Source organism: Aotus nancymaae, unplaced genomic scaffold, assembly GCF_030222135.1.
Source record: "Aotus nancymaae isolate 86718 unplaced genomic scaffold, 86718_ANA_hifiasm-v0.15.2.pri h1tg000138l, whole genome shotgun sequence".
In the NCBI taxonomy this organism is placed as follows: Eukaryota; Metazoa; Chordata; class Mammalia; order Primates; family Aotidae; genus Aotus; species Aotus nancymaae.
Window position 1 is genome coordinate 2,532,341 of NW_026988553.1, and position 24,992 is coordinate 2,557,332.

Genomic DNA, 24,992 nt, shown 5'->3' on the forward strand with positions numbered 1-24,992 from the left:
TAGGCTCAAGGCCATGACCTCACAGGCCAGGAAGCAAAATGGAGGGGGTGGGAATTCCAGAGCCAGCTAGCTGGCTGCAGCCTCAGGACGAGGAAGGCCTGGGGCCTCGATGGCAGATTGCAGCTCTGGTGGCCACGGTATTTTTATGGGCATGCCTGTTGCCCAGTGAAGCATTCCAGGGGCCCTCAACTCAGACTGGGCCCTCACAAGACTCCCCAAGTGGTGTGGGCCCTGGAGGGCCCACCCCCATCGTGCCAGCTTCAGTTCCCCTGGAAGGGGAAGCTTGGAGTGGCCCCACCTGTGCTCAGAGAGGTTCTGGTGCCATGTTTGCTGGACCTTTAGGAGCAGAATGGGCAAGAGTAGGCACCTGAGTGAAAGCGGACAGAGTGGGGGCACTTGCAGGGCATCTTCAGGTGACAGCAAAGGAAACTGAGCCCACTGGGGTCACGAGGCCAGTGGGGCTGTGAGCCGGGCCGAGAGGGCGTATTTTCCATGAGGCACTGAGCTGTGGTCAGCTTCCTGCCTTTGCTGATCTGAACTCTGATAGGCCTCTCCTCTCCTGCTGCTGTCTCCAGTCACCCCCTACGTTCCCAGCCTTTTCTCAAAAGCCCCAACTTCTGCAAATCCTTTATTTAATCTAGGGTTTGATGCCGATCAAGATGACTTTGACAGGGGTGAAGTAAGACGGGAATAGAGCCCGTTCGGTATCCACCTGCTAATGTGGAGTGATGGATCCATTTACGATAACAAAACGTTCATTACCAGTATTTACATGACATCGCATTTCCTGAGCATGGCCATGAACCTGCCATCGTTATGTTTCCTGCACATTTAAATTGCACACCAACCTGGGGAGGCCTGTTGAAGCATTCGCCTCACGTTACGGATGACAGCGCTGTTATTGTCCTCACTACCCCAGTGCCCCATTTCACACATGAGGAAAGAAACGTTCAGAGAGGTCAGGTGACCCATCCAAGATCGCCCAGAAGGTAAATGGCAGAACTGGGGCTTGAATTCTCTTCTGCTTGACCACAACACCCATTCTCACTTCTGTGTAATGAGGTGGAGGAGCCAATGGGAACAAGAGCAAGAGTGACAGAAGACCAAGGCCAGAGCAAGTCCCAAGAGAAGCAGGAGGGATTGGCCCTGCTCCCTGTGACCCACCCCTCATAGACACAGTGTACTGGACCCTGCGATGAGCAGGTGGACGTGGCAGAAGCCACAGCTCACAGTGGAGCAGGATGAAGTGCCAGCAGGCAGGCCGGGTGGCCTCGGCCCGACGTATCTTTCTCTGTTCTCCTTTCAATCTTTCTGTGCCTTCGTGTCTCAAGTGTAGCACTTGGAAACACATACTTGAGTTTGGGTTTGGTTTGATTCTAACAATTCTTGTCTTTTTAAAAATCAGCTTTATTCAACACCAGCTAGGGCAACATAGTGAGATCCCGTCTCCACAAAAAAAGAAAAAACATAGAAAAATTAGTCAGGTATGGTGGTGTACGCCTATAGTCCCAGCTACTCACAAGGCTGAAGTGCCAGGATCACTTAAGCCCAGGAGGCTGAGGCTCCAGTGAGCCATGATCAAGCTACTACACTCCAGCCTGGGCAATAGAGTGAGATCCTGTTTCAAAAAAAAAGAACAAAACAACCTTATTGAAGTATAAAATTTACATACAGTAAAATTCACCCTTTTGAGGTTTACAGTTCAATGAGTTTTGGTGAATGTTGGCCTTTGCAGCCAACCACTCCCTCCACTCCCTGCCCCTGGCCACCAATGATCTGATTTCTGTCTTTTCTAAACTTTACTACAAATGGAATCATACAGTATGTATTCTTTGGTCTGGCTCCTTTCACGCAGCTCTAAACATTTATGTGCAGGCTTGTGTGTGAACCCGTGTCTTCATTTCTCTAAGGTAACCGCTTGGGGGTGGATCGTTAGATCCAGTGGTAAATTGATGTTGACCTGCCCTGGTCTTTGAACTGCGCAGGTCAGCTGGTCGCACAGTGAAGACTTGTTATCTCTGGATGTATTCATGCCAGTTGAGTATTTGTCCAGCTTTCCCCATTTCTCTCCCTCATCTCCACTTTATTATTTTTTTATTATTGTTCTTGTTATACTTTGAGACAGAGTCTCACTCTGTCGCCTAGGCTGGAGTGCAGTGGTGTGATCATGGCTCACTGCAGCCTCCACCTCCTGGGCTCAAATGATCCTCCCACCACAGCCTCCTGAGTACTGGGATCCACAAATATGCCACCACCACACCTAATTTTTTTCTTTTTTGGTAGAGGTGAGGTCTCACTATGTTGCCCAGACTGGTCTTGAATTCCTGGGCTCAAGTGGTGATCCACCTGCCTTGGCCTCCCAAAGTTCTGGGATTACAGGAGTGAGCCACTGCACCTGGCCTCACCTCCACTTTGTATCATTGAAGGTTCAGGGTGGGAAGTAGAAATTGCTCCTGTGATCATGAACAAAAGGGATTCTGTAGAGGCGATCAGATACTTACCTAACTATTGGATGGTCCAAACGAGTGGGCTCTGGGCTGGGTGTCGATAACACCAGTGCAGACCTGGCTCCCCAAGGGAGCTACTACTTCTGCCACCATCCACAAAGTGGAGGATTGGGAGATGGCCAGTGTAACCTTTGAGTTCAAAAGGACCCCACCAAAGTCATGACCTGAGGATCAGCAAGATGGGCCTGGGAAGCCATTGCTGCCACAGATGCCCCTCAACAACCAAGAAGTGGAGGTTAGACCCCAGAAATTCCTTGATGTGCAGCAGAAACGCAGCCCACACAGCAGGAGGGTGGTCTCCCTTCCCTCAGACTTCACGCGAGCACGTCTGATTGGCAAAACTGAATTTGCTTCACAAATCCCAGCTGCTCTGGACTCTGGGACATTTCCAGCGTCTGCCGTGCAGAGCCCAGAAGGAGGTGAGAGCTATCAACAGGCCCAGGCAGACACTCTGCTCTTGGTCATCTCGTAGATGGATGGCATTTGCTTTCTCGTTCTGTTTTCCCCTCTGTTTCTTTAGAATCGCTCTACGCATTCTTTAGTAGTTCCTCTAGCTATTTTAACATGCATTCTTAACAAAGTCTGAAGTTAACCTCTGTTCTGTGGTTTTGACATAGGTCCTTTAAGAGATGGTGCCTAATTCTCCTTCCCTTGAGTATAAGCTGGACCTGAGCTGGACTTGGTGGCTTACTTTTTTTTTTTTTTTTTAATGGAGTTTTGCTCTTGTTGCCCAGGCTGGAGTGCAATGGCGTGATCTTGGCTCACTGCAACTTCTGCCTCCTGGGTTCGAGCGATTCTCCTGCCTCGGCTCCCCGAGTAGCTGGGATTACAGGCGTGCACCACCACGTCCAGTTAATTTTTGTATTTTTAGTAGAGACGGGGTTTCATCATGTTGGCCAGGCTGATCTCGAACTCCTGACCTCAGGTGATCTGCCCGCCTCAGCCTCCCAAAGTGCTGGGATTTCAGGCTTGAGCCACCATGTCCAGCCTCACTTCTTCCTTAAATTTTAATGTAGGAGTTGGGGTCCTGCTCTGTCACTCAGGCTGGAGTGCTGTGGCATGATCAAAGCTCACTGCAGCCTTAAACTCCTAGGCTCAACTGATTCCCCCGCCTCAGCCTCCCAAGGAGCTGGGACCACAGACACGCACCACTACACCTGGCTCATCACTCGTGATGAATAGAAGAAAGCAGAAGCAATGACTGCAGCTGTGAGGGCCAGGTCACACCGGCTCTGCTGCTTCATCCGCGCGCTCGTGCTCGCTCTTGCTCTCTCTCTCTCTCTCTCAGATTGCTCTGTTGGGTGAAGCCAGGTGCCATATCATGAGGACACTCAACAGCCCTGTGGAAGGACTCACGTGGAGAAAATCTAAGGTCTCCCACCAACAACCATGAGTGTGCCGTTTTGAAAAGGATCCTTCAGTCCCAGCCAAGCCTTTGTATGACTGCAGTCATGGCCAGAATCCCACTGCAGCCACACAAGAGACTTTGATCTAGAACCATCCAGCTAAGCCAGTCCTGAATCCTGGGCCACAGAGACTGTGAGAGAATAAATGGTTACTGTTATTTTGAACTACTACCTTTGGGGGTGATTTGGTTCGCAGTCACAGATCACTAATATATCTTCCCTCCTCCTACACAGTGCACGGCCTGAGATCACATACTAGGAACAAGGCAGGCAGTGATCTCAGACATGTGGACAGGAACGCAGGCAGAGTCAGCTGCCTGAGCTTTGGGGAGCCTGGTTTTCAGTAGCTCTAGGGACCAGCTTATCTTACCCACACTCGCACTCTCCCACCCCTGAGCTGCTATTATGGCACTGCAGCCTCTGTGGTGCCTGTCACTACCTACCAGCTGCTGTCTCCTCTCCTCTGTGCCCCTCTTTTCTTCTCCTCTTTGCTTCTCCTTGCATTCTACTGCTTTGTGACAAATATACGTGGCTTTTTCTGCACATGTCTTTTGGGTTCTAATCTCACTGCAGTTTTAATTCCAAGAGAGAGAAACTTATGGGCCCAAATCCTCATTAACTTCACTTTGGCAGAGCCTTCATGCCAGGCAACTTCATAAGGGACTAAGCAGCCTATAGACTAGCTTTTTTTTTTTTTCCTTGAGATGGAGTCTTGCTCTATCGCCAGGCTGGACGGCAGTGGCATGATCTCGGCTCACTGCAACCTCTGCCTCCGGGGTTCAAACGATTCTCCTGCCTCAGCCTCCCGAGTAGCTGGGATTACAGGCATGCACCACCATACCCAGCTAATTTTTGTATTTTTAGTAGAGACAGGGTTTCACCACGTTGGCCAGGATGGTGTCAATCTCCTGACCTCGTGATCCACCCGCCTCGGTCTCCCAAAGTGTTGGGATTGCAGGCACAGGCGTGAGCCACCGTGCCTGGCCTATTTATTTATTTTTGAGGTGGAGTTTGAGGCTGGAGTGCAATGGCACAGTCTTGGCTCATTGCAACTGGTCCAGGCAGCTGAGGCCAAGGTTGGTGCAGGCTCTGTGATATGCAGCGTGTCCATCTGTTATGGACTGAATGTGTGTGTATCCCCAAAATTTGTATGTTGAAGCCAAAACCCCCAAATGGAGCATCTAAAGAAGATGAAGTAGGCATGAGTCATCATGCTGTAATCCCAGCACTTTGGGAGGCCAAGGTGGGATCACTTGAGTCCAGGAGTTTGAGACCAGCCTGGGCCACACGGTGAAACCCTGTCTCTACAAAAAATACAAAAAGTTAGCCAGGCATGGTAACACACACCTGTAGTCCCAGCTACTCGGGAGGCTGAGGTGGGAGGATCACTTGAGCCTTGGTGAGGGAGGCTGCAGTGAGCTGAGATTGTAGCACTGCACTCCAGCCTGGGTGACACAGTAAGACCTCACCTCAAATAAAGAGAGAGAGAGAGAGAAGAGAGAGAAACAAAGAGAAGAAAGAAAAGAAAAGAAAAAAAGAAAGACAAAGAAAGAAAGAAGGAAAAAGAAAGAAAGAACACAAGACAAGTATTCTTCCCTCCCCTCCACACAGTGAGAAGGTGGCTGTCTGCAAACCAGGAAGAGAGACCTCACCAGAAATGCACCCTGCCAGACATTGATCTGGGACTTCCAACCTCCAGAATTGTGAGAAGATAAATTTCCATTGTTTAAGCCACCTGATCTGTGGTATTTTGTGATGGCAGCTGGAACTGACTAAGACATCGACTATGTGTAAGTCACTGGCTGGTGAGCATCTTGCTGGGCCTGTCCTACGTTACCACACTTTTGTTTTGCCCTTAAACTCGGCCCATGAAGTCCCAGGCTTTGAACAGAATTGCTTGTTTGCCTTCACCACTCCTCCTCACAGCCTGGAGGTGATCATGTTACTGTGTAGACTGGTATCCCTAGGGACTCATGGGCTCCAAACAAGCTGCCCATGAATATCACAATCGTGCCACATGGTCTTATCCAGCCCTGCCTCCTTTCCACTCAGTGCGCCTTCTGGACTCTCTCCACATGCTGTTGATTTGAAAATGGAAGTGACTGGCTGGGCGCAGTGGCTCATGCCTGTAATTCCAGCACCTTGAGAGGCCATGGTGGGTGAATCACTTGAGGTCAGAAGTTCAAGACCAGCCTGTCCCACATGGTGAAACCCCATCTCTAGTAAAAGTAAACAAACAAACAAAACAATTAGCTGGGTGTGTTGGCACGTGCCTGTAATCCCAGCTACTCCAGAGACTGAAGCAGGAGAATCACCTGAACCCAGGAAGTGGAGGTTGCAGTGAGCTGAGATCACACCACTGCACTCCATCGTGGGCAACAGGGCAACAGAGAGAGGCTGCATCTCAAAAATAAAAGAAAGAAAGAAAAAAAAAGAAAATGAAGGTGACAGATTAAGCACATGCATTTGCTTTTTCTTCCTCATGAAATCACACCAAAATGACAGTAAATGATTTTTTAAAAAGAAAAAACGCCCAAGGACAGAAATAATGGGAAAATAGATAACAGCAACAAAATCACTGGAGTAACTGAACAGTAACTGACGCAGCAGACCCAGGAAACACACACATCCTAGAGAGGAGCCAGGAAACGGGGGTGGTTTGGAAGTGCCATTGACAGTCTGTGGAAGAGGCAGTTGAGCTCCACATGCTTTTCTCCATCCCAACAGAACAGAATGTTCATGCTTTGGAGAGGATGAAACAAAGAGGGTTTCAAGGGGAGAATACCAGAAGCATCAGATGCAAAGTGAGGGGTTTAAGTGAATATTTACCTACTGAATTTGGATAGGGCCCTCTTGGCCCACTCTGTTTCTCAAGTGCTAGCAACCAGCCTCAGGCATCAGGCTAAAGATCTCTCTCTGGGTATTTGGCCATCCCAAGATGAAGGAGCTAAAGGTAGTAAAATTGGGGTTCTGCAATAAAACCAGCCCGGCTAGATCATCCTACGATGAAGCTCATAGTTTACAAGTCCTTCCCTTCCAATCAGCTCATTAGTGCCCGTTCTTTTTTTTTTTTTTTTTAGACGGAGTTTTGCTCTTGTTGCCCAAGCTGCAGTGCAATGGCAGGATCTTGGCTCACCACAACCTCCACCTCCTGGATTCACGCGATTCTCCTGTCTCAGCTTCTTGTGTAGCTGGGATCATACGCGTGTGCCACCAGTCCCAGCTAATTTTGTATTTTTAGTAGAGACAGGGTTTCACCATGTTGGTCAGGCTGGTCTTGAACTCCTGACTTCAGGTGATCCACCTGCCTCGACCTCCCAAAGTGCTGGGATGACAGGCATGAGCCACCAGGCCCAGCCCTCCCCATTCTTAGATATGAGAAGACAACCAAGGGTTACCGGACATCTCTAACATGAAAGCAGGAAAGATCAAGATCAAAACAAAGAGGAAAGCAGTTGGTGGGAAACACAGCTATGAGATAATAGAATCAAAATATATCCATTAAACAAGAATAGGATGCTATAAAAAAGGAACATTCAGAGAACAAACAAGAGCTTTTTGTGGAAGCATACATTAAAAAGTCAATAGACAGATATTTTGCTTCTAACATGTTGGAAATAGATGCTTGATGTCACAAAGAAAAATTAGCACTGAGACAAAGGATCTTTCAGCAATGAAATTTTTACTTCCTGGACTGTAGGAAGGGTACTCACTTGCCACGAGAGTATAATGAACAAAGGAAAACACACAAATTTGTTCCTTACGCATTTGGGGTCATCCTTACTGCTGTGTCTGATCTCGGTTGGTTGCAGTCAGGCCTCACCATCTAACTAAAACTGGATTGGTTAATAACTTAAAACTTTTCTAAACAGGTAAAAGCAATGGAGAGCTGGGACATGCCTGTGAGCACGTCCAGCACAGATATCTTGGTGAAAGTACAAGGACACAGAATGTACTACATGCCTGCAAGCATGGCATGTCTAACAGCTACATAGGATAGGGCTTCACAAAGTTATTAACACACTTATTCTTTAACAAGAAAGGAAACGTTAAAAAGGAACTTTTCTACTTCCCACAAACAAAACATAGAAAGTTGCAAGACAACATCACTCCCGCCCTAGCTACAAGAAGAAGCTGGATCACCTACAAAATCATGGAATTTTTCTCTTTTTTTTTTTTTTTGAGACGGAGTTTCGCTCTTGTTACCCAGGCTGGAGTGCAATGGCGCGATCTCGGCTCACCGCAACCTCCGCCTCCCGGGTTCAGGCAATTCTCCTGCCTCAGCCTCCCGAGTAGCTGGGATTACAGGCACGCGCCACCATGCCCAGCTAATTTTTTGTATTTTTAGTAGAGACGGGGTTTCACCATGTTGACCGGGATGGTCTCGATCTCTTGACCTTGTGATCCACCCGCCTCGGCCTCCCAAAGTGCTGGGATTACAGGTGTGAGCCACCGCGCCTGGCCCGAATTTTTCTCTTTTAAGCCTATCAGGAAGGTGATGTTGCGGGGAAAAGAGAATCAAAATCTTAAAAAGCCCTTTCTAGGAGAAAAGAGCTCCATCGCTGCTTTTATTTTGGTCAGAGCAGCAGCAGGAAGCGGACACTGCCACAGACTTGTGTAAGAAAGAAACAGAGAAACTTTGAACACATTTTAAAGGGCTGAGTGTGGGACGGCATGAGGCTATAGACAGTCTAATGCCTCTGATTCACCCACTAACTCTTTTGCATGGGCCTTCACCAGCAGGTAGGCTGAGAGATACTCTCCGGCGTAGAGATGTGCTCAGACTGCTGTAGTCTGGATGCAGGACAAGGGAACTGACAGGAAACCCCCCCTGGCGCTCCTGACCTTCCACTGAGTACAGAGGAGCTGTAATTGGTGACTGCACCAGGGCAGGAGAGCTGAACACTTCATCCCCAGGCTCTAGGAAGTCTTAAGGCGGGACAGAAGAACTGAAAGAAGCCTTCCAGTTGATTCTAAGCCTTATACTGAGTACAAGGCAGAGGCCAACTATGGCTGGAGTGGAGGCTAAAGACCTACCAGAGGCACCCAGGAACCCACGCTCCGGAATCTGCTGAAGTCTACAGGTGAGGCAGGAGGACCAAAGAAACTCCCAGCCGCTCAGATCACAAGTCCCGCCAGAGACAGTTCTGATCCTGCTCTGAAATCATTAGAAGTATACAGGGACCTGAGTCTACGCAAAGCAACAAGAAACCCCAGACTCCACTTAACTACACATCAGCCTCTAATACACACACACACCACAGACACCACAGATACACATGCACACACTAATAGCCTGACAAGAAGGGTCATGCCCTTTTTTGGGCATAATTTTATTTGTTGTACTCCCCACTGTTCTATTACATATATTTACCACAGAAGGGTAAATATATATGATTTTTTACTTCTTAGAAATAGTCCAGGTGTGGTAGCTCACACCTGTAATCCCAGAACTTTGAGAGGCTGAAGTGGGAGGATTGCTTGAGCCCAGAAATTTAAAACAGCCTGGGCAACATGGCAGGACCCTGTCTCCACAAAAAATACAACAATTAGCTGGGTGTAGTGGCACATGCTGATAGTCCCAGCTACTCAGGAGACTGGGAGGTCAAGGCTGCAGTGAGTTGTGATCATGTCACTGCACTCCAGCCTGGGTGACAGAGTGAGACCCTGCCAAAAAAAAGAGGCCGGGCAAGGTGGTTCTCGCCTGTAATCCCAATACTTTGGGAGGCCGAGGCGGGCAGATCACTGAGGTCAGGAGTTCCTGACCAGCCTGAGCAATATAACGCAACCCTGTCTCTACTAAAAATACAAAAATTAGCCAGGCGTGATGGCATGCACCTGTAGTCCCAGCTACTCGGGAGGCTGAGGCAAGAGAATCACTTGAACCTGGGAGGTGGAAAATGCAGTGAGCTGAGATCCTTCCTGTCATTGCACTCCAGCCTGGGCAACAAGAGCAAAACTCTGTGTTGAAAAAAAAAGAAATAAAAGAAAAAGGGATTTGGGAAGGGCTCACCTGGGTAGTCCTGGCCCAGGTCTACCGGCTGTCAGATGGTGGCTGGCCATCTCCCCCTCTTCATATTGTCTCAGAGCCCCTCCCCCGCCCCTTTTTTTGAGACAGAGTCTCACTCTGTCGTCCAGGCTGGAGTTAGTGTGTGATCTTGGCTCGCTGCAATCTCTGCCTCCCAAGTTCAAGCAATTCTCATGCTTCAGCCTCCGGAGTGGCTGGCATTATAGGCATGCATCATCACACCTAGTATTTGTATTTTTAGTAGAGACGGTGTTTCACCATGTAGAACAGGCTGGTCTCGATCTCCTGACCTCAGGTGATCTACCTGCCTCAGACTCCCAAAGTGCTGGTATTAGAGGCATGAGCCACTGCGCCTGGCCTCAGAGCCATTTCATGTGGTCCTTCCATGATGGCTGATTTGGGCTTTCTTGTAGCCTCAGGGAAGTTGGAATGCTTACATGGTGGCTAAAGGCTTGAAGAGTGAGTGTCCCTGCTAACAAGGCAGAAGCTGCATTACCTTTTCTGCACCAGCCTCGCAAATCAATCAGCACCACTCTTACCGTATTATTTTGAGTACAAGAAAGTCACAAGCCTGCCCGGATTATAGTGCGGGAGGGTTAAATTCCACCTCTTGATGGGGAAGTGGCAAGGTTCCAGGAGAGCATGTGGGATGGGAGATATTGTTGGGGCTACCTTTGAAAAACACAATCTGCCACCCACCAGTTAAAAGGCAGAGACTGTCAGGCTAGATAAAATAGCTATATGTTATTTACAAGAAGCACATTTGAAGCATAAAGACACAGACATGTTGAAAGTAAAAGTATGGAAAAAGATATACGAAGCAAACACTGAGCATAAGAAAGCTGCCATCGCTATCACACTGATATCAGGTGGACATTTCATAATGGAAGGGAACACAAGATCGAGAAAACATAACCGTTTCAAATATGTAAGCACCTAATCTACTAAATAAATGAAACAAGCAGGATAGGATTAAAGGGTTCTAGATACAGACGAATCTCCAAACATACTGGCCGGCTATAACACTCCTGTCTCAGTAATTGATAAAACAAACAGTAAAAAAAATCAGAAGATTACAGATTTGAACAACACTATCAACCTAATTGACTCAGTTGATACATACGGAGCTCTTCATCCAACAACAGCAGAACACATTCTTCTCAAGCGCAGACGGAGCCCCAACCAACATAGACAATAAATTACAAAGGATTAAAGTTATACAAAGTACGATTTCTGACCACAATGATGTCGAATTAGAAACATCTAAACATTTTTAAATGAAAAAAATCTACTTCCAAATAACCCATGAACCAAAGAAGAAACCACAAGTAAAATTATTATTATTATTATTATTACTATTATTTGAGACAGAGCTTTTCTCTTGTTGCCCAGGCTGGAGTGCAATGGTTCAATCTCAGCTCACTGCAACCTCCGCCTCCTGTTTTCAAGCGATTCTCCTGCTCAGCCTCCCTAGTAGCTGGGATTACAGGCATGCGCCACCATGCCCGGCTAATTTTGCATTTTTAGCGGAGACGGGGTTTCTCCATGTTGGTTAGGCTACTCTCGAATTCCCGACCTCAGTTGATCTGCCCTGCTCAGCCTCCCAAAGTGCTGGGATTACAGGTGTGAGCCACCATGCCTGGTGTAAAATTATTAATAGAACATATTTTTCACTGAATAAAAATGAAAACAAAATATCAAAATTTGTGAATTCAACAAAACAAATGATTAGAGGAAAATGAACTACTTAGAATAATTATTTCAGTCTACTTTTTTTTTTTTTTGAGATGGAATCTCACTCTGTTGCCCAGGCTGAAGTGCAATGGCGCAGTCTCGGCTCACTGCAACCTCCACCTCCCTGGTTAAGGAATTCCCTTGTCTCAGCCTCCTGAATACCTGGGATTATAGGCATGCACCACCATGCCTGGCTAATTTATTTTGTATTTTTTTGGTAGAGATGAGGTTTTACCATGTTGGCCAAGCTGGAAGTCTCTACTTTAAGAAACTGGAAAAGAGGCCTGGGAGTGGTGACTCATGCCTGTAATCCCAGCACTTTGGGAGATTGAGGTGGGCAGATCATGAGGTCAAGAGATCGAGACCAGCCTGGACAGCATGGCGAAACCCCATCTCTACTAAAAATACCAAAATTAGCTGTGCTTGGTGGCTGGTGCCTGTAATCCCAGCTACTTGGGAGGCTGAGTCAGGAGAATCACTTGAACCCGGGAGGTAGAGGTTGTCAAGATTGCGCCATTGCACCCCAGCCTGGCGACAGAGAGAGACTCCATGTCAAAAAAAAAAAAAAAGAAAAACCTAGGAAAAGAAAACGGCAAATTACACACAAAATAAGCATAAAGGAGGAAATAATAAAGTTAAAAAGTAAAAAATGTTAAAGAAAAAGAGTAGGCAGTACTTAGCCTCATGTCTATAATCTCAGCACTTTGGGATGCCAAGGCGGGAGGATCACTTCAGGCCAGAAGTTCAAGACCAGCCTGGGCAACATAGCAAGACCCTGTCTCTACAAAAAATTAAAAAATTAGCTGTGTGGGCGGGCGTGGTGGCTCACACCTGTAATCCCAACACTTTGGAAGGCTGAGGCGGGCAGATCATGAGATTAGGAGTTCTAGACCAACGTGGTCAACATAGTGAAACCTCGTCTCTACTAAAAATACAAAAAAATTAGCCAGGCATGTTAGCACATGCCTGTAGTCCCAGCTACTCAGGAAGCTGGGGCAGGAGAATCGCTTGAACCTGGGAGGCAGAGGTTGTGGTGAGCCGAAATCATGCCACTGCACTCCAGCCTGAAAACAGAGCGAGACTCTGTCTCAAAAAAAACAAAACAAAAAAAAAATTAGCCAGTTGTGGTGGTGAGTACCTGTAGTCCTAGCTACTGGGAGAGGCTGAGGCAGGAGAATCGCTTGAACCTGGGAGGCAGAGGTTGCAGTGAGCCGAGATTGTGCCACTGCACCCCAGCCTAAGCAACAGAGGAAGACTCCATCTCAAAAAAAATTTTTTTATGAAAGAGTAAATGGGGCCGGGCACCGTGGCGCACCCCTGTAATCCCAGCACTTTGGGAGGCCAAGGTGGGCGGATCACGAGGTCAGGAGATCAAGACCAGCCTGGCTAACAAGGTGACACCCTGTCTCTACTAAAAATACAAAAAATTGGCCTGGCACAGTAGCTCACACATGTAATCCCAGCACTTTGGGAAGCTGAGGCGGGCAGATCACAAGGTCAAGAGATCAAGACCACCCAGGTCAATATGGTGAAATGCCGTCTCTACTAAAAAATACAAAAAATTAGCCGGGCGTAAGCCCAGCTACTCGGGAGGCTGAGTCAGGAGAATTGCTTGAACCCGGGAGGCAGAGATGCAGTCAGCCGAGACTGTGCCACTGCACTCCAGCCTGGCGCCTGGTGACAGAATGAGACTCTGTCTCAAAAAAAAAAAAAAATACAAAAAATTAGCTGTGGTGGCACATGCCTGTAGTCCCAGTTACTTGGGAGGCTGAGGCAGGAGAATCACTTGAACCCGGGAGGCAGAGGTTGCAGTGAGCCGAGATCTCACCACTGCACTCCAGCCTGGGTGACAGAGCAAGACTCCGTCTCAAAAAAAAAAAAAAAAATCTGCTTCTTTGAAAAGATCAGGCTGGATGTGGTGGTATTCTCAGCACTTTGGGAGGCAGAGGCAGGTGGATTGCTTGAGCAAAGGAGTTTGAGAGCAGTCTGGGCAACATGGGAAAACCCTGTCTCTACACAAAATACAAAAATTAGCTGGGTATGGTAGCTCATGCCTGCGGTCCCAGCTACTAGGGAGGCTAAGGTGGGAGGATCACTTCAGTTCAAGAGGGGGAGGTTGTAGTGGGAGCCAAGACCTCACCACTGCACTCCAGCCTGGATGAGAGAGTGAGACTCTGTCCGAAAAATAAATGCAATTAACCATATTAACAGAACAAGAACAAAAACACCACATTATCATCTCAACAGAGGCAGAAAAAATTTCTGACGAAATTTAATACTAGCAGCCAGCGCGGTGGCTCACGCCTGTAATCCCAATACTTTGGGAGGCCCAAGTGGGTGAATTGTAAGGGTTCTTGGGTTCTTGCCGAGTTTAAAATGAAGAAACTGAGGCCAGCACAAGAAGATCCAATGCGAATTTATTCAGCTCCCAGGCGAGGTTCTGCGGTCCGACAGGAGGGGCCAGAGAAGTCGCACAGACTCCTCTCAGACGTGGGATTTTATAGGGAGAGGGCAAGCTTGCTATTGGCAGGTAGGCAGGGTTTGACTGCTATGGGGTAGATTTATAAGACTCTACTGCTATTGGGTAGCTAAGACTCGAATGCTATTGGGTAGATTTACAAGACTTCTTTTGCATTTTGGCGGGGTTCTTTAAGGGAGGGCGAGGCTGTGTGAGGGGGGGTGGGCGTGTCCAAGCTCCCAGAGAGGGAGGGGTGTGTGGGCGTGTCCGAGCTCCCAGAGAGGGAGGGGGTGTGTCCGAGCTCCCAGCGAGGCTACCGGCCTTACATGAATCACCTGAGGTCAGGAGTTCAAGACCAGCCTAGCCACATGGTGAAACCCTGTCTCTACTAAAAATGCAAAAATTAGCCAGGTGTAGTGGCGTGTGCCTGTAGTCCCAGCTACTCAGAAGTCTGAGGCAGGAGGATTGCCTGAGTCCAGGGAGGTCAAGGTTGCAGTGAGCCATGATCATGCCACTGCACTCTAGCCTAGGCGAGAGTGAGACTCTGCCTCAAAAAATAAATAAATAAACAAACAAATACTTGTGATAAAAGCTTTCAGTATACTGGGTGACAGAGTGAGACTATGCCCCCTGCCCCAAAAAAAGTTTTTAAAAAGAAAGAAGTTAGACACAAAATACTACATACTAATTTATTTATTTATTTATTTATTTAGACAGAGTCTCGTTTTGTCACCCAGGCTGGGGTGCAGTGGCGAGATCTCAGCTCACTCTGTCTCCCAGGCTTAAGTGATTCCTGCCTCAGCCCCCCAAGTAGCTGAGATTACAGGCGTCCACCATCACGCCAGGCTAATTTTTTAAAATACTACATACTCTATGATTCTGTTTATACAAAATTCTAGAAAAGGAAAATCTATAGTGATAGATCAGGTAGGGGAAGAAGCTTGACTACAAAAGGCCACAAGGGAACTTTCTGGAATGTCAAAAATGTTTATTCTATGTCATGAGTGTGGTTGTGGTTACACGACTGTACACATTTGCCAAATCTTATCGAACAGCACAATTAAAATTAATGAATTTTACTGTATGCTAATCATATCTTAATAAAGCTGGAAAAAAGAGTCATTCTGGAGCTGCTGCTGCAGTGACCTGGAGGAGGAACGTACATGCAGAGAGAGCACAAGGAAGTCAGACTGGGAAACCCCGAGGCAGTCACCCCACAGCCCACTGACAGCAACTGCAGAGCACCGCCTCTGGGAAGGAAACAGGGAGGGGCCAGTGCCTTAAAAAAAACCTCTGCAGATTTCCCAGGGAGCCGCCTCCTGCCTGACTCTCACATGATGACCTGGCGGCTCCCGCCCCTCACCCCAGCACCTGCTGGGGACCCTCACCCTCCCTTCCACTCCGTGGGGCTCCTAATCTATCCAGTTCCACTGGCCACCTTCCTGCAGCCAGAAACAGGCTCCGTTCACCTTTCTCAGTTATTATTCACTCACGTGAATGGACACAATTAGATGGTCATCTGCAGGCTGTCTTCCTGTCATCATTGGCACACAAACACCACACACACACCCTCACACACAACCCTCACGTGCACACCATCATGTGCACACCTTTACACACACACCTTCACACACCCACACCCTCACATGTGCACACTCACATACCCACACCCTCATACACGCACACACGCTCACACATGCACACCTTCACACGCACACACCCTCGTACAGGTGCACACACATGCACACAGCATCACACAGGTACACACCTTCACACACACCCTCACATACATGCACATCCTCACATGCACACACCCTCACACACCTTCACATGCACACACCCATGCACACCCTCATACACACACCCTCACACACACACCCTCACATGCACACACCCTCACACCCTGACACGCACACACATGCACACACCCTGACACACACACCCTCACCCCTCAGATGCACACAGCACACCCTCACCCCCTCAGATGCACACACCCTCACACGCACACACACATGCACACACCCTCACACGCACACACAGATGCATATACCTCACACACCCTCACACACACCTTCACACGCACACACATGCATACACCCATGCACACCCTCATACACACACCCTCACACACGCACGCACACACTTACACCCTCACGCACACACACATGCACACACTCTCACACACACCCTCAGATGCACACACCCTCACAGCACACACACAACCCCCTCAGATGCACACAGTCACAGCACACACACCCTCACACGCACACACATGCACACACCCTCACACGCACACACCCTCAGATGCATATACCCTCACACCCTCACACACACCTTCACATGCACACACACATGCACACACCCTCACACACACACCCTCAGCACACACCCTCACAGCACACACCCTCAGATGCACACACCCTCACAGCATGCACACCCTCACACGCACACACACATGCATACACCCTCACTCACCCCAGATGCACACCCTCACAGCACACACCCTCACAGCACACACACCCTCACACGCACACACACATGCACACACCCTCACACGCACACACCCTCACACACACCCTCACATGCACACACGCACAGACACACCCTCACAGGCACACACCCTCACATGCACACACCCTCACAGCACACCCTCACAGTGCACACACACATCCTCACACGCACACACACACGGACACACCCTCACAGGCACACACCCTCACATGCACACACCCTCACAGCACACACCCTCACACGCACACCCTCAGATGCACACACCCTCACAGCACACACATGCTCACATGCACACATGCACACACCCTCACAGTACACACCCTCAGCACACACACCCTCACACGCACACACACATGCACACACCCTCACAGCACACACACCCTCACACGCACACACCCTCAGATGCACACACCCTCACAGTACACACCCTCAGCACACACACCCTGACATGCACACACACATGCACACTCTCACACGCACACACCCTCACATGCACACATCCTCATAGCACACACACCCTCACACGCACACACCCTCAGATGCACACACCCTCACAGTACACACCCTCAGCACACACACCCTGACACGCACACACACATGCACACTCCCTCACATGCACACATCCTCACAGCACACACACCCTCACACGCACACACCCTCACACGCACACACCCTCACAGGCACACACCCTCACACGCACACACCCTCACGGGCACACACCCTCACATGCGGACATGTGCACTTGCGTTTTTAAATTTTTGTCCTTTTTAATCCCATCCTCCAACTCCTCGCTCCTCCCTGTCTCCTGGTCTCTTCATATTCTGCTCCTTCAGGCCACAGTCTCTGTGAGAGCTGTTCCTGTTGACAGGCACTTGGCTCCTTCGTCCTTCCCACTGCCCACAGACTCTGCCATCTGCACATGCGCCCCTCCCACACAATTGGGGTCCTCCTTCTCCATGTCCTTGGCTGCCTCCTCTTTGTCTTCCACCCCTTACAAACCCTTCAGGGCCTTTTAAATGCCTTTTCCACCTGTCTGCTTCCTCCAGCCCTGCTGCCCAGTGTTAAGTGGGTCACACCATTTCTCTCCTGGGTGACAGCCACAGCCTCCCTGCCTCCACTCTTCTCTGCACAAGCCCATGTGCTCCTGGGGCAGGGCCCAGGTCCTTCCATCTCTGCAGTCACAGTGCTGGGCCAGCAGCACTTGCAGTTGGTGATTGGAGGGTTCTGATCTGGGGAACTGCTCGATAGAGAGGGACAAACAGTGTCCCTCCAGTCTGCCTCCTGTCCTGTTCTACTCAGACACTGGGCTGGGAGATCAGTGGCCACGCCTTGGCCCTTTCTGCAAGTCTTAGAGGGACCAGTGAGAGGCATGCACAGTGGGAGCCTGTGCTGGCAGGAGTGGGGGCCTGGCACGCCCCCAGGTAGATGCCCTGCCATTTTGCTTTTTTTTTTTTGAGACAGAGTCTCGCTCTGTTGCCCAGGCTGGAGTGCAATGGCATGATCTCGGCTCACTGAAACCTCCACCTTCCAGGTTCGAGCAATTCTCCTGTCTCAGCCTCCCCAGTAGTTGGGATTACATATGGGCACCACCATGCCCAGCTAATTTTTTTGTATTTTTAGTAGAGATGGGGTTTCATCATGTTGGCCAGGCTGGTCTCGAACTCCTGACCTCAAGTGATCTGCCTGCCTCAGCCTCCCAAAGTGCTAGGATTACAGGCGTGAGCCACCATACCTGGCCCCGCTCTACCCCTGTTAACGCCAGAGGGAAGGGGCCTGGGGCAACCCGGTGCCATCCCTGCTGACTCATGTGGACCTGGCATGAATCAGCACAGTCTGCCCTTCTTTTTCAGCATCCAAGGGGTGGCTGCCCAGGGCCTCTCTCCTGGCACAGCTTCATGCAGTGCCCGCCTGTGTGCACCTGTGGCCTCCAAGCCCTTGCCATGGTGGCTCTCAGTTCCTCCTGGGAATCCTGGCAGAGCAGAGTAGTGCTGGGTCCTGGTCTGGCTTCTTGCATCCCAGAGGAGACTGCCATTGGGGCCCTTCCTCCAGACTCTTCCCCAGTTTAACAACAGGATGTGAGGAGTCCAGGGAGCAGAGATTACCACAGGCCTGGCCACATTGCTAGGGGAGGCCCCAGCCCACTGCTGAGATCCAGCCCTGTACAGCCTCGTTCAGGCAGAGAGACTGATAAGGAAATGGTTGCCTGCTCACCCCAAAAGGCTGGCATGGATTCCTCTGCCCAGCCAGATTTAGACAGAGAGAACAAAGGCTTTCCCATGGCCCTGCCAGTCCCCAGCCCTGCCCATCTTATCGCCATAGTTCACCCTCAATCACCAAGTCCCACTGCACAGAAGGGGAAGCAGGTGTCGAGAGCTGGCATGGCCTGTTCAGGGTCACACTGCTTCTCAAGCCAGGGTCCCCAAATTCTCTGCCAATTGAGGGAGGCCACGTCCCATTCCATTGATCTGGGTGCCATTAGGAAGGCCATTTCTGTACTTCTAGGCTAGTGACAGCTTGTGGTTATTGGGGACAGCACAAGCATGTGGAATAGTGTGCAGGTGTGTGCATGTGTGTGGTGTGTATGGCTGTGTGGTGTGTGTGTGGCATATGGGTGTGTGGTGTGTGCATGTATGTGGTGTGGTGTATGGCTGTGTGGTGTGTGTGTGGCATATGGGTGTGTGGTGTGTGCATGTGTGTGGTGTGGTGTACGGCTGTGTGGTGTGTGTGTGGCGTATTGGTGTGTGGTGTGTGTATGTGTGTGGTGTGTATGGCTATGTGGTGTGTGTGGCGTATGGGTGTGTGGTGTGTGCATGTGTGTGGTGTGTACGGCTGTGGTGTGTGTGTGGCGTATGGGTGTGTGGTGTGTGCATGTATGTGGTGTAGTGTAAGGCTGTGTGGTGTGTGTGTGGCGTATGGGTGTGTGGTGTGTGCATGTATGTGGTGTGGTGTACGTCTGTGTGGTGTGTGTGGCGTATGGGTGTGTGGTGTGTGCATGTGTGTGGTGTGTACGGCTGTGTGGTGTGTGTGGCGTATGGGTGTGTGATGTGTGCATGTGTGTGGTGTGGTGTAAGACTGTGTGGTGTGTGTGTGGCGTATGGGTGTGTGGTGTGTGCATGTGTGTGGTGTGTACGGCTGTGGTGTGTGTGTGGCGTATGGGTGTGTGGTGTGTGCATGTGTGTGGTGTGTACGGCTGTGTGGTGTGTGTATGGCGTATGGGTGTGTGATGTGTGCATGTGTGGTTTGTACGGCTGTTTGGTGTGTGTGTGGCATATGGGTGTGTGGTGTGTGCATGTGTGGTTTGTACGGCTGTGTGGTGTGTGTGTGGCATATGGGTGTGTGGTGTGTGCATGTGTGTGGTGTGTACGACTGTGTGGTGTGTGTGGCATATGGGTGTGTGGTGTGTGCATGTGTGGTTTGTACGGCTGTGTGGTGTGTGTGTGGCGTATGGGTGTGTGGTGTGTGCATGTGTGTGGTGTGTACGGCTGTGTGGTGTGTGTGGCGTATGGGTGTGTGGTGTGTGCATGTGTGTGGTGTGTACGGCTGTGTGGTGTGTGTGTGGCTTATGGGTGTGTGGTGTGTGCATGTGTGCGGTGTGTACGGCTGTGTGGTGTGTGTGTGGCGTATGGGTGTGTGGTGTGTGCATGTGTGTGGTGTGTACGGCTGTGTGTGTGGCGTATAGGTGTGTGGTGTGTGCATGTGTGTGGTGTGGTGTACGGCTGTGTGGTGTGTGTATGTGTGTGGTGTGTACAGCTGCGTGGTGTGTGTGGCGTATGGGTGTGTGGTGTGTGCATGTGTGTGGTGTGTACGGCTATGTGGTGTGTGTGTGGCATATGGGTGTGTGGTGTGTGCATGTGTGTGGTGTGGTGTACGGCTGTGTGGTGTGTGTGTGTGGCGTATGGGTGTGTGGTGTGTGCATGTGTGTGGTGTGTACGGCTGTGGTGTGTGTGTGGCGTATGGGTGTGTGGTGTGTGCATGTGTGTGGTGTGTACGGCTGTGTGGTGTGTGTGTGGCTTATGGGTGTGTGGTGTGTGCATGTGTGCGGTGTGTACGGCTGTGTGGTGTGTGTGTGGCTTATGGGTGTGTGGTGTGTGCATGTGTGTGGTGTGTACAGCTGTGTGGTGTGTGTGGCGTATGGGTGTGTGGTGTGTGTGTGTGGCGTATGGGTGTGTGGTGTGTGCATGTGTGTGGTGTGTACGGCTGTGTGGTGTGTGTGTGGCTTATGGGTGTGTGGTGTGTGTGTGGTGTATCGGTGTGTGGTGTGTGCATGTGTGTGGTGTGTACGGCTGTGGTGTGTGTGTGGCATATGGGTGTGTGGTGTGTGCATGTGTGTGGTGTGTACGGCTGTGTGGTGTGTGTGTGGCTTATGGGTGTGTGGTGTGTGCATGTGTGCGGTGTGTACGGCTGTGTGGTGTGTGTGGCTTATGGGTGTGTGGTGTGTGCATGTGTGTGGTGTGTACAGCTGTGTGGTGTGTGTGGCGTATGGGTGTGTGGTGTGTGTATGTGTGTGGTGTGTACGGCTGTGTGTGTGGCATATGGGTGTGTGGTGGTGGGTGCGTGTGTGGTGTGTAGCCGTGTGGTGTGTGCAGCGTGGCGTGGTGTATGGGTGTGTGGTGGTGGGTGCGTGTGTGGTGTGTAGCCATGTGGTGTGGTGTGTGCAGCGTGGCATGGTATATGGGTGTGTGGTGGGTGCATGTGTGTGTGATGTGTAGCTGTGTGGTGTGGTGTGTGTGCGGCGTGGCGTATGGGTGTATGTGTCTGTGATGTGCGTCTGTGGTGTGGTGTGTGCGCGTGTGGTGTCGTAGTGGCAGGGGGTGGTGAGTGCCTAGCACTGTCTCTAGAAAATGGCCACCCTGTGTTCCCACCACCCTGCCAGGAGGGGCAGGAAGGGGAGGCCTTGGCCACCGGCCAGACTTGAGCCTGGTCTGTGAGGCTGTTTTGGTCTCTGGCCTCACAGGCCAACAGAGAAGACAGACAAACAGGAAGAAAGCGGCTGCTTAGGCTGGGCTGGGCTGGGCTGAGCCAGGCCAGGCCTGGGTGCAGGGTGGGGCCGAGTGGAAAGAGAACCACTGGGATGGGGGCTGGGGGGTGGGGGTGTGGGGCCGGGGAAGGAGAGAGGTATTGGGGGAGGGAGGAGGAGGACCCAGACCTGAAGCCCTGGCGGCTCCCCTCGCAGGTCCCTGCACCTGAAACAGGTACAGGGAAGGTGCGCCCACACTCACGGCGTGTTCAGGACATGAGCGAGCAAGTCCGCGTCGTGTGTTTGTGGCTGTGTCGTGCATGCGAGGGCGTGTGTGGCAGGAGGTAGCCCCTGAGCACACAGAGGTCCCCAGCCCCTCTTCCAAGGACAGGTAGTTGCAGGTTGGGCAGGAGGAAGAGGGTGGAGGGTCTCCCTGGATCTCACAGGGGTTCATGCAGCCTGACTTGGCCACCACCCCACCCCTCCCTTTCCTGTTCCTCATCTCCAGCCAAACTGGCCCTAATTGTGGAGGAGGAGGGGCCTGCATGGGTCTGGGAGGGGCCGAGCGAGGGTGCTTTCACCCCTCCTCGCCTGGGCCCAGCCAGAAGCAGGACGACCCCAACTTGGGAAGGTGGCGTGAAGCTCCCATGAAAAAGCATCGCAGTCCTGGGCCAGACCCACGCTCTGTGGTCTCAGTTTCCCCACTTATAAAATGGCAATGCTGAACTAAGTGACCTCCCAGAGCACTGCCAGGCCAGACAATCCAGCCGGGGTGTGTGGTAGGGTGAGGGTGGGCGTGGAGGCTATGGTGGTGGGAGGAGGGAGGCCTGGACCTGGACCAGGGAGGCCCTGGGGAAAGGAAGGGAAACGGGAGGCCAGGGGGAAAGGGGGAGGGGGAGGAAGTCCCCTCCTGGTCAGGTCACTCCCAGAGGCTGGGCTGGGCCAGGGCGGGGCAGCCGATGGAGAGCAGATCTGAGCACCCAGCCACCTGCACGCCACTGCCCAGCTGCCCAGGAGCCTGGGAGCCCAGCCAGGTAAGGGGCTGCACAGGCCTGCCCCCCTCCCTTTCCAGTCCCCAGCCCTCCGATGGTGGCCTCTCTCGGCCTCTGTCAGGGCAGGGGAGTTCTGCGTGTCTGTGTAGGTGCCACTCCCAAACTCGGGGCTTGTGGGCTGCCTTGGGGTCCTGGGCGCTGTGCGTCTGTCTGTCTTCCCTGCCCAGGACTAGCCACACTCCCACCTCACGCATGCACACACACCAACAGGTACCGGCCACGCTGGCACCTCTGTAAGGGCTCTGGTCCACAGACCCTGGGTCGTGGGGCTAGCCACTTGGGCAGAGGCTGAGTCCGCCCATCTCCTCCAGGCCCTCAGAACACCATGCTCATGGCATCCACCACCTCCGGTAAGGCTTGTCTCCCATAAGCCAGGTGGGCACAGTGGGTTTGATGATGCAGGGAAGCCCCTCTTTCTAAAGGCCTTCTTCACCCTCGCCTCTGGGGTGCGCCTCTCCAGGCTGCCAACGATCGGGGGGAGGGTACTGCCCCACCTCCCTGCCAGGGCTGGGGCTGGGGTTGCCCTTCCTCCTGGACCACATGAGCCTGGGATATGTATCCCCCATAACATGGCTTTCCCGGAGTCCCCTCTGCTAGGAGCCAGGAAGTGGGTCTCCAGATGGGGGTAAGGGAGGCAGGAGGCCCAGGTTAACGGCTGCCTTGGCCACTGGCCCTGGCAGCTGGGTGGGAGCCTCCTTGAACCTGAGTTCCCCTGCACAGCACCCTCTCTAACCAGGCCCTCTCCCTGACCCTGCCCAGCTGTGCCTGGGTACCCCTCTCTGCCCAGCCTGCCCAGCAACAGCAGCCAGGAGAGGCCGCTGGACACCAGGGACCTGCTGCTGGCCCGGGCAGAGCTGGCGCTGCTCTCCGTAGTCTTTGTGGCCGTGGCCCTGAGCAACAGCCTTGTGCTGGCGGCCCTAGCACGGCGGGGCCTGCGGGGCCACTGGGCACCCATGCACGTCTTCATTGGCCACTTGTGCCTGGCCGACCTGGCTGTGGCTCTGTTCCAAGTGCTGCCCCAGCTGGCCTGGGATGCCACTGATCGCTTCCATGGGCCGGATGCCCTGTGTCGGGCCGTGAAGTATCTGCAGATGGTGGGCATGTACGCCTCCTCCTACATGATCCTGGCCATGACACTGGACCGCCACCGCGCCATCTGCCGTCCCATGCTAGCTTACCGCCATGGAGGTGGGGCTCACTGCAACCGGCCGGTGCTGCTGGCTTGGGCCTTCTCGCTCCTTCTCAGCCTGCCCCAGCTCTTCATCTTCGCCCAGCGTGACGTGGGAAATGGCAGCGGGGTCGTTGACTGCTGGGCCAGCTTTGTGGAGCCCTGGGGCCTCCGTGCCTACGTCACCTGGATCGCCCTGATGGTGTTCGTGGCGCCTACCCTGGCCATCGCCGCCTGCCAGGTCCTCATCTTCCGGGAGATTCACGCCAGTCTGGTGCCAGGACCATCAGAGAGGACTGGGGGGCGCCGCCCGGGATGCCACACAGGCAGCCCCAGCGAGGGAGCCCGCGTGTCGGCAGCTGTGGCCAAGACCGTGAGGATGACGCTGGTGATTGTGGTCGTCTATGTGCTGTGCTGGGCGCCCTTCTTCCTGGTGCAGCTGTGGGCCGCGTGGGACCCGGAGGCGCCTCGAGAAAGTGGGTGTAGCCATGGCTAGGGCTGTGGGGGACCACTCGGGCTTGGCCACATGCTTCTGCACACCGCCAGCTGTCCTGAGCCCAGCCTGGATCCCCCCACCTCCACAGGGCCACCCTTCGTGCTGCTCATGTTGCTGGCCAGCCTCAATAGCTGCACCAACCCCTGGATCTACGCGTCCTTCAGCAGCAGCGTCTCCTCGGAGCTGCGCAGCTTGCTCTGCTGTGCCCGGAGGCGCACCCCACCCAGCCTGGGTCCCCAGGATGAGTCCTGCACCACCGCTAGCTCCTCTCTGGCCAAGGACACTTCATCCTGAGGAGCTGTTGGGTGTCTTGCCTCCAGAAGCTTTGGGAAGCTCAGCTGCCTTCCTGGGGTCCACTGGGAGGGGGACCCACGGAGAACCGGCCAGAACCTGTGGCCCTGAGCTGTCACATTGTGTGACCCTGGACAAGCCGCAGCCCCTGCCTGGGTCTCCACATCCTTAGCTGCATGAGGAAGGCCTCAGACCCCAGAACTGTGGGGGCCTCAGATCAGCTCACTGTGCTGGGTGTGGGAGGGCTGAGGGACAGGAAACAGGGAGCAGGTGCCCCCAGGTGAGAGAGTGGTCCCGGGGGCCTTGTAGTCTCTGCCTCTCTAATCCCTCCCTTCCTCCCTCTGTTCTCATTCTCTCCATAATAAAAGTTGCAGCTCATCCTCC

At 52.0% G+C, this 24,992-nt stretch overlaps 1 protein-coding gene across 1 annotated transcript; it reads left to right on the plus strand.

Annotated features, from left to right (window-relative positions):
* The first annotated feature begins 22,578 nt into the window (after window positions 1-22,578).
* Window positions 22,579-24,987, plus strand: AVPR2 (arginine vasopressin receptor 2). The gene is made up of 4 exons (XM_012437907.3): window positions 22,579-22,635; window positions 22,965-23,003; window positions 23,413-24,297; window positions 24,406-24,987. Exons 2-4 carry the CDS (start codon window positions 22,979-22,981, stop codon window positions 24,609-24,611), a joined length of 1,116 nt encoding a protein of 371 aa, XP_012293330.1. The 5' UTR covers window positions 22,579-22,635; window positions 22,965-22,978; the 3' UTR covers window positions 24,612-24,987.
* The last annotated feature ends 5 nt before the right edge of the window (window positions 24,988-24,992 follow it).